The sequence below is a fragment of the Cylas formicarius genome, unplaced genomic scaffold (assembly GCF_029955315.1).
Source record: "Cylas formicarius isolate icCylForm1 unplaced genomic scaffold, icCylForm1.1 PGA_scaffold_6__28_contigs__length_40554024, whole genome shotgun sequence".
Taxonomy (NCBI): Eukaryota; Metazoa; Arthropoda; class Insecta; order Coleoptera; family Brentidae; genus Cylas; species Cylas formicarius.
In genome coordinates this window covers 6,982,492-6,995,750 of record NW_026844347.1, presented here as the reverse complement: position 1 = coordinate 6,995,750, position 13,259 = coordinate 6,982,492, and the positions used below count along the sequence as shown (strand labels likewise).

General features: G+C 34.9%; 3 protein-coding genes across 11 annotated transcripts in view; 2 read left to right on the top strand and 1 right to left on the bottom strand.

Annotated features, from left to right (window-relative positions):
• Positions 1-5,346, bottom strand: part of LOC132702944 (sodium- and chloride-dependent GABA transporter ine-like) — a 33,391-nt gene extending 28,045 nt beyond the window's left edge. Inside the window, exons 1-2 of one of the 9 annotated variants that reach the window (XM_060671857.1) lie at positions 5,027-5,346; positions 598-1,355 (exon numbers count right to left, since the gene is read on the bottom strand). In XM_060671857.1, coding sequence (XP_060527840.1) covers positions 598-1,265 — 668 coding nt within the window. In that variant the 5' untranslated portion in view covers positions 1,266-1,355; positions 5,027-5,346. The other 8 variants (XM_060671854.1, XM_060671859.1, XM_060671861.1 and 5 more) reach the window with 8 other exon arrangements.
• Positions 1-13,259, top strand: part of LOC132702945 (ionotropic receptor 40a-like) — a 41,084-nt gene that overhangs the window by 6,056 nt on the left and 21,769 nt on the right. The gene's annotated exons all lie outside the window — the stretch shown is intronic.
• On the top strand, positions 7,788-13,105 carry LOC132702948 (uncharacterized). Its single transcript, XM_060671867.1, has 5 exons — positions 7,788-7,855; positions 8,487-8,576; positions 10,030-10,124; positions 10,173-10,268; positions 13,021-13,105. The coding sequence occupies exons 1-5, from the start codon at positions 7,804-7,806 to the stop codon at positions 13,066-13,068; spliced, it is 381 nt and encodes a 126-aa protein (XP_060527850.1). The 5' UTR covers positions 7,788-7,803; the 3' UTR covers positions 13,069-13,105.

Below are 13,259 nucleotides of genomic sequence, written 5' to 3'. Positions count from 1 at the left end.
TCGCCCCATTCTGGAATTTGTTTTCCCCGTCTGAGAATATGGCCGTTGCGCTATTGCGATGTTCTATGATGGTGCAACGAGCCGTTACGCGTTGACCAAAATTAAATCAATGTCGGCTGCGGGAGAATCTTATCTAAATGTATAGGTTTGGGCACAACCAATTTCTATCTGATGAGTTTTTGGTAGTCTCAAGCATTGATAAGCACGTGGTTATTCATTTAAGGTAAGAAAAGAACAATTCAAGACATCACATCGCCTTCATTTTATAAATGACAAGACATTCGACCGTTGGAATAGTTTACCCGAAGACGGTGTTTGTGCGCCGAACATGTCTATACTTAAACGTCGTGTGGACGGCATTTCGGTTCACTATCTCTAGATATTCTTTCTATCAGTATTCTTTATAATAATAATAATAATTAGTTGGGTCACTCTGTAGCTCCTTTGGATGCCTAATGAGATTTTATCGATCTACGTCTTTCTGAAATATACTTTAAATTGCCTTATTATTTGCCTACCTTCATACAGTACACACCGCACGTACTTTCGGGGGATAAAAAAGCTACAAAAAACCGGCACCATAAGCTTTCTACTCACGTTGGAGGATTGACGATGTTAAATAGCTCGACGGGTGACGTGGGAACCCGTCGGACGATCATCTTTTTCCCATCCGTCGACCCCATCCCCACCGAGGCCCACGATCTGACCGATCCGACGTCGGACAAGGGCTTCGATTGACTGTACCCCGAATCGAAGCTGGAAGGATGTCCGCCCTGTATATCGCTCATTAAATGATGATAGTTCTTTAGGGATCTCATACTGTGTTCCCTTTTAAAATTCGGACTGCTCAAGCTCGAAGCTAAAGTGCCGCCGTTGCTAGCCAGAGAAAGCGGAACGAGATCCTGCCTCGACCTGACGAGTTTCCTGACCGATCCCAGCGGAGACGACGCTCCCAAGTCGGTCGGTCTTACAGCGGGATTCCTGCTGACGTATTCGGAAGGTTTAGAGGTCCGGGAATCATCCTGGGGACTGATCTGTTTCATTTCCAGAGGCTCGTCTTCGTCGGTGTCGTCATCGCAATGGTTTTCTTCTGGTACCGTAGCGACGTCCGATTTTATCACACGCTTGGGTACCGCCCGATGTTGATCAGGTTTTATCGAATGCTGAGCTCGTTCATTTTTAGCACTCGCTTTCTGAGTTTCGTCTTTTGACGCGTTGAACTTGATAATGGAGGGGCTTGAAATTTGGACGGCCGTACTATTCATTGTTGAGTTAAAGTTTTTCTAAACGATTTTTCGTCCCTGATGTAAAGAATACGTAAAAATGAATACCGTACCTGGTTCCTAAAAACTGACCTATCGACTTTTGTTTAGTTAGTTATCAAAGAAACCCTCAATCATTCTGTTGACTTCTTGAGAGTTTGACTGAAACTAGTTTGCACCCTCCTCTGTGCCAGCTTATATATTCTTTGATGCAGGCGCAGCTAAAAAAGGAACATTGTCTCGGATGACTGATTCCCTCACCGCTTAAAGACTCGCTTAACACTGTTTGGTTGTTTAGAGATTTCGATGGTTTCTGGGATTTTCTTTTGGTAGTAAATTTTTTAAGAACTTTTGATATGTGACTATTGCCACGGTACCAAGTGTGGGGGTGCTTTCACGCTCATTTTCTTATGGCGAAAAGTATTTTGTTTGTTTGGTAGTCAGTTGTGTTCATGATCTTTTATCTGTTTTTAAATTTTCTATGTCGGGATTATATTTTAAAGATTTTAGTGCTATGCGTTCAGGCTTTGGAATATTAGATTTAAGAGGTTTGGGGTTCTTAAGGATTGTTGTGATTTCAAGTCGAATTTCATTAGCTGTTTAAGTAAGATTTTGTTTAAGATAGGCTCAACAATTTTAATTTTAATGGTTGTAATTTTTCAGTGTTAGAGAGTTGGTGCGATGATACATTTACCACAGTGTTTCGATTATTTTTTACCTTGGTGAATATGATTCTAGGCAGAAGATAACATATATTAAGAAATATAAAATTTAGACCAGATTTACCACTTGTCCAAAACTCTTCGATTCATCAAACTCAAAATTCCGTTTGAGACAGCTTGAGACATACGCAGCAAAGAATGCATTGGAGAGACAAGGCGAAAAATATCAACTATGCTAAAAGAACATGAATGAGCCGTAACACTGCCACAAATAAACTCATCAGAAGCGGCCGAACATCATGAAGTCGTACATCAAATCCTATTCGACCAAACTAAAATCCTTGCGTGGAATCAATTCTTTTACCACAGAAAAATAGAGAAATCCGAAAAACAATGGAAACCTTTAACGAAAGAAACAATCTTAACCGCAATTCAGGACTTTACCTTTCGCCAATACCTAAGACAATGGTCATGTCCTTCCTTTAGTTTCGCCCCCTATGCAAACCAGTTTCAATTAAGCTCTGTAGAAGTAAACCCCAAATATTCTGCAAAGCTGCGATCATGGCAATAATTAGATAATTACTCTTACGAGATCGGTAAACGACACTTACGTTTTAAACTATTTTTTCAAATAAGCGTTTTATCAAATATTCTGGGTGTCCCAGTAAGGCAAACGAGGTGCGATATTAGGAAAACGGATGACCCTAAAATTTAAAAAAATATATATTAAAGAAATCGGCCAAACCAAAATGCTGGAATAATTTAATCAAAACTCGGCATAGCTACAATGAGTACAATCTTAAATGTGAGACAAATTCAAATATTTTTTATTAAATGCTGTTTGCTCTATTTCTGGAAGGAAAATGGTGAAGTTGTTCGAATATTTTTTTTATATAAATGTTCATATTTCCAAAAAGGCTTAACTCATTTTAATAATCTTGCAGTCGTTAAAATAGACTTTTCCCAGGATATCAACGGTGCTAGGAGTGACGCGATTGTGATCCTTGCCTTGTCATAATATAAAGATAATAAGATAATATGATGCCGTTTTTGCTAAGCGGTTATGCCCTTATTTGATTATCTAATGACAACTCCGATCTAGTGTGCGGGAAGCGTCACTTTACCACGTCAGTTTCGTTTCCCACGAATGCGAGCCACTTCGGACATTCCCGGGATTTTACCGCACGGATTTTCGGAGATATTTCCCACGCTTTGAATTTTGACGTTTGTCAATTCTGACAGTCATGTCATGAAAATGTAACCAAAAACTAACGGTTCGGTAAACAAGCTCGTGAGTTAAATGCCATTTACCGCACTTATTGTATAATATACTATCTCCAGATGTTTTCTTTTTTGCGATTATGACAGAAAACTCCGCCTGGTGGCAAAGTAAGCAATTGCAATCGCAATAACGTACTCATAGCACGATTGACATTTATTTAAAAAACAATTCCAATACTTCCTACTGCTTTCCTTGACGAAATAAAGCAAACAGCATTAAATAAAAAATATTTGCACTTTTTTCAGCTTTAATATAGTATCAATATAACCATTTTTTTTTAAATTACAGATAATTACGCCACCTGGTAAGCATTTTAAAAACGCCAAAACAATTTTCAGCATCTTGCCTTGGCCTATTTACTTCATAATTTTTTTTTCAAACTTTTAGGAACATCCGTCTCCCTAAAATCATACGTCGTTACCATTACTGGGACACCTTGGTTTTTGGGTAACAAATATTAAGTTTTCATACATACATGAACCATTAACAGGAAAATGTATAGATTTTACATTAAACACTTATCCCAATAGTATTTTTTTATTAAATATATCTTTGGGACATAAATATGTCCTATAGGTAATTTATAGTGCTTTCACAGATAAATAGCCCAATCACTGCCATAAAAAGTGGTGCTACCTGCGGTCACAAGTTTACATTATCAACAATACGGATTGGGCTAAAATGATTATATGAAAAGATAATTAGAGAGGAATGTGTCCGTTTCTTGGGTGTTTAAAATATAATCTTAATTTCTCGGTAGTACTGTTTGAACAGTATCAAATAGCCCTGAAGTCCATTTACTGTAAATCAAGTGCACAGTTACATATAGAGCAGAACCTAGTAAGAAAGTATCATAGCATCTACCGAAGTGTGATCTAAAGATTACACTTAAAACTGACAACACAATTGAAAAATTAAAAAAAAAATAAATAAAAAAAAATTAAAAATTAGGAGTCTATGGGTTAAAGTGCAAATCCTGTCATTTTTATTGGACAAGCGGTTTCTTTGAAAACGTATCAACGAATATACGAGAGCATACAAAAATAAAAGTTTAGTATCTAATTACGCTACCCATTTTAATATGAAAAACACAATTTTCAGGACAATTTAGAAATATTGCAAGTGGCATCAAAAAGCAGAAAATTCAAATTATTGAAGGCTATGATGAAGCAGATTTAAATAATTCACCTGGAATAATACATGCAACAGACATTTTTATTTGTACATATGATCAGACAAGAATCATCCATTCAGTATAGCATTCTGACCGCCCAGGAGCCTCGACAAATGACAAAACAGTTTTGAAGCAGAGAACAGTACAAGCAGTAGAAGAAGAATGCGTAGAGTATTTAGGGGAAGTTTTTAAAATATAAAATTATGTGCATTTATATTTTTTTATATTTTAACATGCATCATACAATATGCAAAGTTTTTTTCATTGAATAAAATCATTATTACCTACTATTGCATTGGCGATTTTGTGCACCCTTAATAAGTTTGTCACATTAGTATTTAACATTAACAAAAAACAATTGCCAGGCAAAGCAAGCAAAAACTTTGATAAAGAATGTTTTTTCCCTATTTTTCCCATTTTAGTCCATTTGCCCTCTTGTCTACTTGTCGGTCGTGGATATACTGCAGATAGAGTTAAATGGATACATTTGATAAAGACACGGTCTTTTCGAAGCAGCTGCAAATAAACATAATCTCGTGAAAATCTCAACAGATTTGTGTTCTTATTTAACGTGCCAAACTATTTATTTGCGAAAGCACTATAAATAACCAGTTTTTCAGAACATTTTGTTTGCCACTAATCTAACCTGTTATTCACCGTGAATCACTAACCCAAAAATCGAATGCGTCAATTTTTTTCAGAACAAAGCGTAGTCACGGTCGGTAAACCATAACGGTATCTGTATTCGGGCGAGTGCATCGAATTTTTGCGACACCCGGTATATCGCGCCAGAAGATTCGTCCAAAACGTCTCCCTCTAATTACGTGCGATCACCGAATTTCGGTTCCGTGATCCCGTTCGACCGTGAATTCCGATATTACCCGCGCGAACCCGCCGCTGATTTCGTCGGACGTGCTTCGACCTCGCGAACCGTGTGGCTACTAAACAATTACGCGATTTTGTTATTAATGTAATTTGTGTAGAGGAAAATCTCCCACTACAGAGACGATATTTGTAATTGCGGATTAAAATCCTCCTTATCTTTCGGATCGCGTGCACACGTCACGGTGTGGCGCGTACGTCGATTTTAAATTTTATTTATCCCGAACTCTCGGCAACGTCGCACTGTGGGTAAATCTGTTATTCTATATTCTGTTTCCTAATGCGAGAGAGATACTTTTGGTAAAGTTCGTTCTTAAAATAGGGAAAATATGAATATCTATTATCTGGACGAAGCTTGGTTAGATGAAAGATATACATGACACGATAGAAATTTAAAAAGCTCGAGGCAAACTTTCCCAAAAGGATGGTCCACTGGTACGGGCATAAGTAAAAAGGCAAAGCATAGCACCACTTTTAAGCAAATGGTGGATTATGAAAAATGGGGTGCGTCGACCATGTTATTGAATTAAAACAAGAATGTGGGAAGCTGATAACGTGCTAGAAAACGCTGTCGAGCCAATCCCTGTTTCTCTCAACTTCAATGACTATAGTTATTATTACTCGGAACTAGATGATTAAAATTTACAAATGAAGTTGTATTGTGAACACTAGGTTTTATAGTAATATTTATTACACTTTATTATTTTTCGTATTCGTTCTTCTACTTATATAATTTACTCCCTATTTAACTATTTAATATCTCACTTATCTGCCCAGCTCTATAATTATAATCATGTATAATTTACTCTCATTCACCAAATTCATCTTTCTTTGAATGAAAATTAATATGACTCCAGTTTAGGAACGATTTGGGGTGTGCAGGTCTTAAAAACTGAAATAAGGAAATTTAAAAAACTATCATTGCAATTCATCTAAACTTTACGATATAACCGTTTTCATGATCCCAGTCATTGCAAAATTTTGCATTTCATCACCCTTTCGTATCAAGAAGCGGAGCATAACAAGTTTAAAAAAAATAGTTTTATTTTTTACCTTGTAAATTAAGTCAGAAAAGTTCAAGATACAAAAAAGTAGTAGTTTTAGTCGCTCTATCTTATGGAAGTACCTAAATTATATTAAAGTCAGTGGGGTACATTTTTATCAATAAATTTTTATAAAGTTAGGGTCAAATCAGCCCCAGGTCACTAGAAATCACGCTACCACACGTCAAACAAATTGAATTGAATTAGCAATGCATTTCTGGACCTGTATTTAAGGCAACTATTTTCATAAAATGATCTGATGAATCACCCCTTTAAATATTGTCGCGTCTTTCTTAATTAATTGTTTATTAAATTTTCATGCCCTGTATTATAAAATCCGGGAGAACAAATCACCGTTCATTAATCTCCCCAATTTAAATCGAGATAATTTTTAAGTGACAGAAGAGAGGTATTAAAATTTTTATTTTTATTTTTTATTGGAAATAATCCTGCAAATAGGATAATTTTTACCCAAGTTAGTAAGACAGGAAAGTAAGTGAAGGCAACATTGCTTAATGAAACGTGAAAGGGACTCAAAGAAAGTAAATCAAAAGAATCATATATGTTTTTAATTACTTGAAAGATAAATATCAAATCCAATTTAACCGTAAGGGTTTCTAGAGTTGTCATACAAAATTTCTTTCGAGAACCTGTAATGACTAAGATTATTATATATGTTATTCATTTAATTAATTTAAAAACATTAGAAATTTTCTCTGCATGGGTTCAAGCTTAATTATAGATTTGCTTTAAGGGATTCCAAATTATAGATGCGTAATGATGGAGACTGAAAGTAAATCGAAAATAAACTGCATTTATAACTCTCGCCGATCTAAATAAAATTCTTACAGTTTCTGGTCACGAACTCTAGCATTCGAGAGCATATTTTAGAGAGATAATCGATATGAGAACTAAATGTTAATTTACTGTCAAATATTTTCCCAACTTTTCTTGCCCTTGAAATCAGCTGAGTAATTAAAATTCAAAACGTTCGAATTTTCGTTGAACGAAATAGCGTTACACTTTTTTAAATTTAGAAAAACTTTATATATTTTACAAAAATCGGCAAATTTTAGTTAGGTACTCCTGCAGATAGATGTAGATACTAATTACAAACGATGATCCTCTGATTTCTCCCAAATACATACGAACAAAGCCGTAGAAGAATCTCACCATTCATCCCGACTCTAAAAAGTTTCGACACAAGAATATTGTGATTAACATCATCAAACGCTTTGCTGAGATCGGTGTACGAGGAATTCTCCTTAATTCGGCTATCAACCACACTGAAGACTATTATAAAGCAATATGAATCCACTGGTCTTTATTAAATATGTATTAGCAATTATCATACCGATCTCCGTCGCCATCAACCCACTAACATTTATTAAAGGAAAATGTTAGAAAGACAACTTGACGTGTTTGAGGCACGCGATAATATACAAATAAACCTGCATTAGGCAGTAGCCAGGAGTTATTAGTAGCGAATTCCTGCAGTATGATAAGAATCGCGTTACTTTTTATGTTTTATGGAATTGTTACCACTCAAGGTAAATAGGACCAACCTAACTTGAAGATCTTTATATAATATCGACGTTTAAGATTGAGTTGATTTTCATTCCGTTTTGAAACGCGTATCTGTTTATAATTAAGCTGGCGATTCTTTTCAATTCCTCTAAATTTTCTGTTCGATATATCTTCAGCTCATAGCCTAAAGCTTAATGCCAATATATTATTTGAATCACAAAAACAAGTAGACTACCTAAAAAATCATGAATAACTGTCCATTAACTGTCAATAATCCAATAGATTGCTCCGAAAAATCCACAAAATCGTAAAATTATTCCCTGGATTTCTTAGGTCATCGATGTGCTTGTGTAATTTAGATGGAATGATCCAAAGGGACACGATCATGCATGTAGTAGATGTTCCTTCTAGTAAGCAGGGCTACATTTTCTAACAAACAACGTAATTCTTCTTGTAGAAAAAGAAAATAGGACTCACCATCTTAAAGGTAGAATTAAATGCAGATTATCTTCACCGTGTACATGTCTTTTGTGAATTGCATTCATTGTGCAGGGATTGATACTGAATATATCTACCAAAAATACAACTATTCGAGAGTGGATAACATTTTAGAAGACAAATTTTCAATTCGAGTAATAAGTTTTAAATTTTTAGAGTTCGGAGAAGAAGTCATATCCGCAGTGGTTGACATAGTGCAAGGATTTTTCACTTCCGAGCTTACCATTTGTTACGACGATCGAACAGGTACGAACGTTTATGAAAATGCATGACACAAATTCACAGGGCACCACACAAATCTTGCATAATTTGGTTTAGTTAGTTTTGGTGGATTTGGTTAGCTCAATTAAAAGATTGAAGGAACAAATTAATTTATTTATCATTATATACTATATGTCAAAGGCAACACTGGATAACAAGCAAGCAAGTTCATGAAAGAAGTTTATTACTTGACGAAATTTTAAAAATTGCTGGTTATATCTGAGACAAAAATTTTAACGTTTGCAGCACCTCATGGGGAAAATCAACCGACAAGTCAATATAGCTAAGAATAAAATAGTGAATGTGGCATCGAGGTACGGTATTAGGAAAACGAACGGTTGTAGAAAATTGATTCTAGAAAATATATTCAACACAAGTACATCACTCAAATTGCAAACATAAAGGAAGTTTCAAAAATTTTTTCACTTTTATGTAAATGGTTTCCATCCAGCTAGGACGTTGCCACAGAGTGATCTATTAGAAATGTTTAACGTTCTCTCACTATTAAATGTAGGAGACAAATTGCATTTCAGTGTTTACATAAACTATAAGGCTCGTTAGTTGACTGCCCTGAGTTGGTGACCCAACTAAATTTTGGATGTCCTGTCCTGTCCTCTGTTTCGTAATGCGATAGAGTTATAAATCATCATTGAACTGTACTACTTAGTGGTGTGAACTGTATTCCATACGCAGTCGTTGTCAAAATTCGTTCCTAAAAAATACCTAGCGTTTCTGAATTGGGTGGAAAAAAATGGCCGACTTTAAATATGCTTAAAAATAAGCCGCTGAAGATTGAAAATTTGAAAGGAATATAACGACAATTCGCCTTCCGTCATATCACTATTAACTAAACCACATAGAATTGATATGCACGCAAGTAAAAGGGTTTGTAGCACTTTTAAAATGAGGAATGTTCATCCAAGGGAATAAAACAATGGATTATGAAAACTGGAATAAAAGCATCTTACATGTGATTAAAATAGAAGAAACTAACAACATGCTAGAGTCACCTCTGGACGCCCACGACTACAGTTCATGACTATGTTGATGACTAAAATTAACAAATGAAGTTGTATTGTGCGAATACGCACTTCTATGTAGGTTTTTATTTACTTCATCTTATAATTTTATAATTTATAATAAAAGTTCAGATTGTTTGTTGTGACAATTGTTTCGACAACACCGTGTCTTTATCAGATGTGATTGATTTGGTAAAGACACGGTGTTGTCGAAACAATTGTCATGTAAATATATATAATTTCGTGAAAATCTGAACTTGCTATTTATCCTGTCCTAGCAAATTAATATTATATTATTCTTTCGCATTAAGAAACGAAAAACAGTAACCACAAAAAACGATTTTTTGTTTTGGATGTTAATTTGACAATGAATTTAATTATTATTGTTATATTAATAAGTATTTTAAATATTATTATAGATGCAGATTTTCTACAGCTCCTTTTAAAAAAATTAGAAGGGACTTCAATTACCACCATATTTTTTAATATGACGTTATACGATATCCACGAGAAGGTTAGAAGTAATTTAGTAAATCACATATCCTTTAAATCTGATTTTTAGTACTACGAATTCATGTATTCCAAAATTGAAAATCACTTGGACGGCCACACCCTGTTCCTCGGACGGCATACATTTTACGAATATATACTAATTGAGGTACTATAGCATATTTACGATAAGTTTAAAGTGACGTCATCAACAACACCTTTTATTACCAATGTAACGGATTGGATATTGCATGGGGAATATTGACTTGAGCGTTCCAAACTTCTACGCTCTGTTTCTTAAGGCGTGAGTGTTCTCGTAATGGTCTTAGCGGTGTCAAAATTTACAGAATTAAAATATAAGTTGCCGCACTCTTGTTGTTGGACTTGATGTGTCTTTAATGTGTTAAGATTTTAGCGGGCCGCTGCCGCTTACCGACTACGTTCAGTCGTTCGTTATTTTATGCTATTGCGAGGAATCTCTGATTGTATATCTGTTCCGTGTGTAGTATATCTATATACGCGTCATAAATAATATGACGCACTTAATAAAGTTATTTTTATTTTCACATAGTTTAAAATGAAAATTTTTAAACAAATATACGAGTATAGCTACTTGGACAAAAATATAGAATATCTAAATATATTTTCATAAGACTTAACGTAATCATGTTCTACCGCAAAGTTTAATAACCATTAAAAAAGAACAAGGCTTGAGGTATCTGATAATCAAAAAAATTATATTCTTATCAATTTTACAAAAAAACTTCCACAGACTACTGAAATACTTTTTATAAAACTTCTGCATTCCTCCTGCGTCGGTTTTTGTTGACTCGAACTTGCTAACGTTTCGCCAATCATGTCGTTGGCTTCGCCAGTGCTTGACTGAAACTGACTCGCATTTTACTCTGTACCTGCTTATGAGCTAAATGAGGGGCATAAACACCGCCTCGGATGACTGATTCCCATATTGATGACAGGTAAAGAGTCGCGTTTAAGATTGTTAGGTTGCTTATAGATTTCTATAGACTCTGGGATTTTTCGCTGGTAGAAGAATTGATCACATTGAAGAATTTTAGTTTTCTCGACTAAAATTTTATGTTCGCTTTCGTGATTGTGTTTCGTAACTGGTGATGAGTTTATTTGTCTTAAGGCTGTTTGATGTTCTTTGAGCCTAATTGATATTTTAGGTCAGATCTCTCCAATGTATTCTTTGCCCCATATACATGGAATACTGTAAACTCCTGGCATCTCAAATGGAATTTTGTCTTTGATGGACGGAAAAATCATCGGTTATCAACTCTCTTGTTTACAGAGCCGTAGAACTATCTCAGTCCAAGTCACTGAACCCAGAATTCAAAAACCTTACCTCTGCTCTTCTCTCTAATAATTTCCACATTAAAGATATTAAGCGTTCCATCACAAAATACACTTCACCACAACCTTCCAATAGCAATGAAGCCGACAGCAATCCCACACTTGTCAATGTTGCCTTTCCTTATATTCAAAACATCACTGACCACATATCAAAAGTTCTAAAGAAATATTACGTCAATACCAGATTTACCACTTGTCCAAAAATCTCTCAACATCTTCGATCCGGTGTTTATGCCCCTCATTTAGCTCCACCCCCTCAAACAACAGCATCCTGTTGGCGAAACGTTAGCAAGTTCGAGTCAACAAAAACCCACGCAGGAGGAATCCAGAACTTTTATATAAAGTATATAAGAGAGTGTTTCAAATATTTATTCCATTAAATTAGTATTTTTTTATTTTGTATAGGAACACTATTGATTATAAAATTTTAAAGACCCCCTGGGATTTAGTGTTAAGAATAGAAAATTTCTATTCTCAAACCTTTCAAACATTTTTCTGTTCTTTTTCAAAGGATTTATTAAGCTTTGTAGTGGAGCATGATTACATTTAGCCGTATTTAAATTAATATTTTGTTTTTATAATAATATTTCTTTTATATTATTTTTATATAAATTTATTGACAAACTTCCGTCATATGAGGTACCAGTTAAAATCGTAATTGATATAATGGGTGTCCCTAAAAGAAAGCGCATTTCAGTTCGCAAGTACATTATGAAATTTTAGTTTTTTTTTGACAATCTTTAGCCTATAATTTTGACATTGTCAATATTAATCTTGGAAGTGAATGAACGGAGCCATACACAAATGAACAACTATAGCTATTCAAATTTAAATACCTATTTGATTTGAAGATTCTGACTAGCAACCAACGATTGCAGTGTTAATTTCAGTTTGAATGCATAATATAATATATTTTTATTTTCTTCTGAAAAACACAGATATTTATTACATAAATGTACCACTCGATAAATAAATACGGCTGTTTGTTAATTTCCTAGGAGAATGTCACTATCGGAAGTGAACCTGGCACTTAATTTCAGAGAAGCAATTGCAAATTTCTGAAGGCAATTTCGTCTTTCATTTGAAATGTAAACTGCAGATTCTTATTCTACTGTGACTTTGTTCTAACGTTACATTAGCATATCTATGAGTGCCTATAAATCCAAATACTGTTTTTCTAGAAAGTGGGATACTGGGCCTTCCCTGGAAAGGTAGAGACAAAAGCAATTAAAATAGTATTACCTGACCTAATCGACAACAAAAAAACAGTCCCTCGTTTAATATACTGCCAGGACATTCCACTACGAATTACGTCACAACGGGAAAGTGTGCAACGGTCGATCGGCGGCACGCTGTCCAGTACGGCAACTTATATTTTAACCCTGGAAACTTTAGTTGTGTCTTAGTGTTTAAAATGATAATTATGGCTACTTTCATTTTGTACTATGTTAAGGATTTAAATCGCGTAGACATGACGTCACTTTAAACTTTTTTTTAAACATCACGACGTTTGGAACGGGGCTGCTTTACTTCCAGATTTACGAAAGGAACTTCATACGGAGAAACCTAAACTACTTGTTTTATTGGGGAAATAATTCTCTTATCGAAAGAGAGTTTTTAAATAATATTCACTACGCAATGAGGATTTTTGTAATAACAAATCCGCGGCCGCACACGTAAGAGTATTTCAGCATAACGTTACATCTCAGGGAGAGCTGACAAGTCCACAAACCGAATCAGTTCAAATTGACTTTGTTATCAAACAACATCTACTAAGCACCTTGTT

What these genes read in the sequence shown, in the direction of transcription:
- LOC132702948 (XM_060671867.1), top strand. Translation starts at nt 7,804, where the DNA reads ATGATAAGAATCGCGTTACTTTTTATGTTTTATGGAATTGTTACCACT. An exon ending in TTGTTACGACGATCGAACAG is followed by an intron (nt 8,577 to 10,029) that starts GTACGAACGTTT and finishes ATATTATTATAG; the next exon opens with ATGCAGATTTTCTACAGCTC. An exon ending in TATACGATATCCACGAGAAG is followed by an intron (nt 10,125 to 10,172) that starts GTTAGAAGTAAT and finishes TCTGATTTTTAG; the next exon opens with TACTACGAATTCATGTATTC.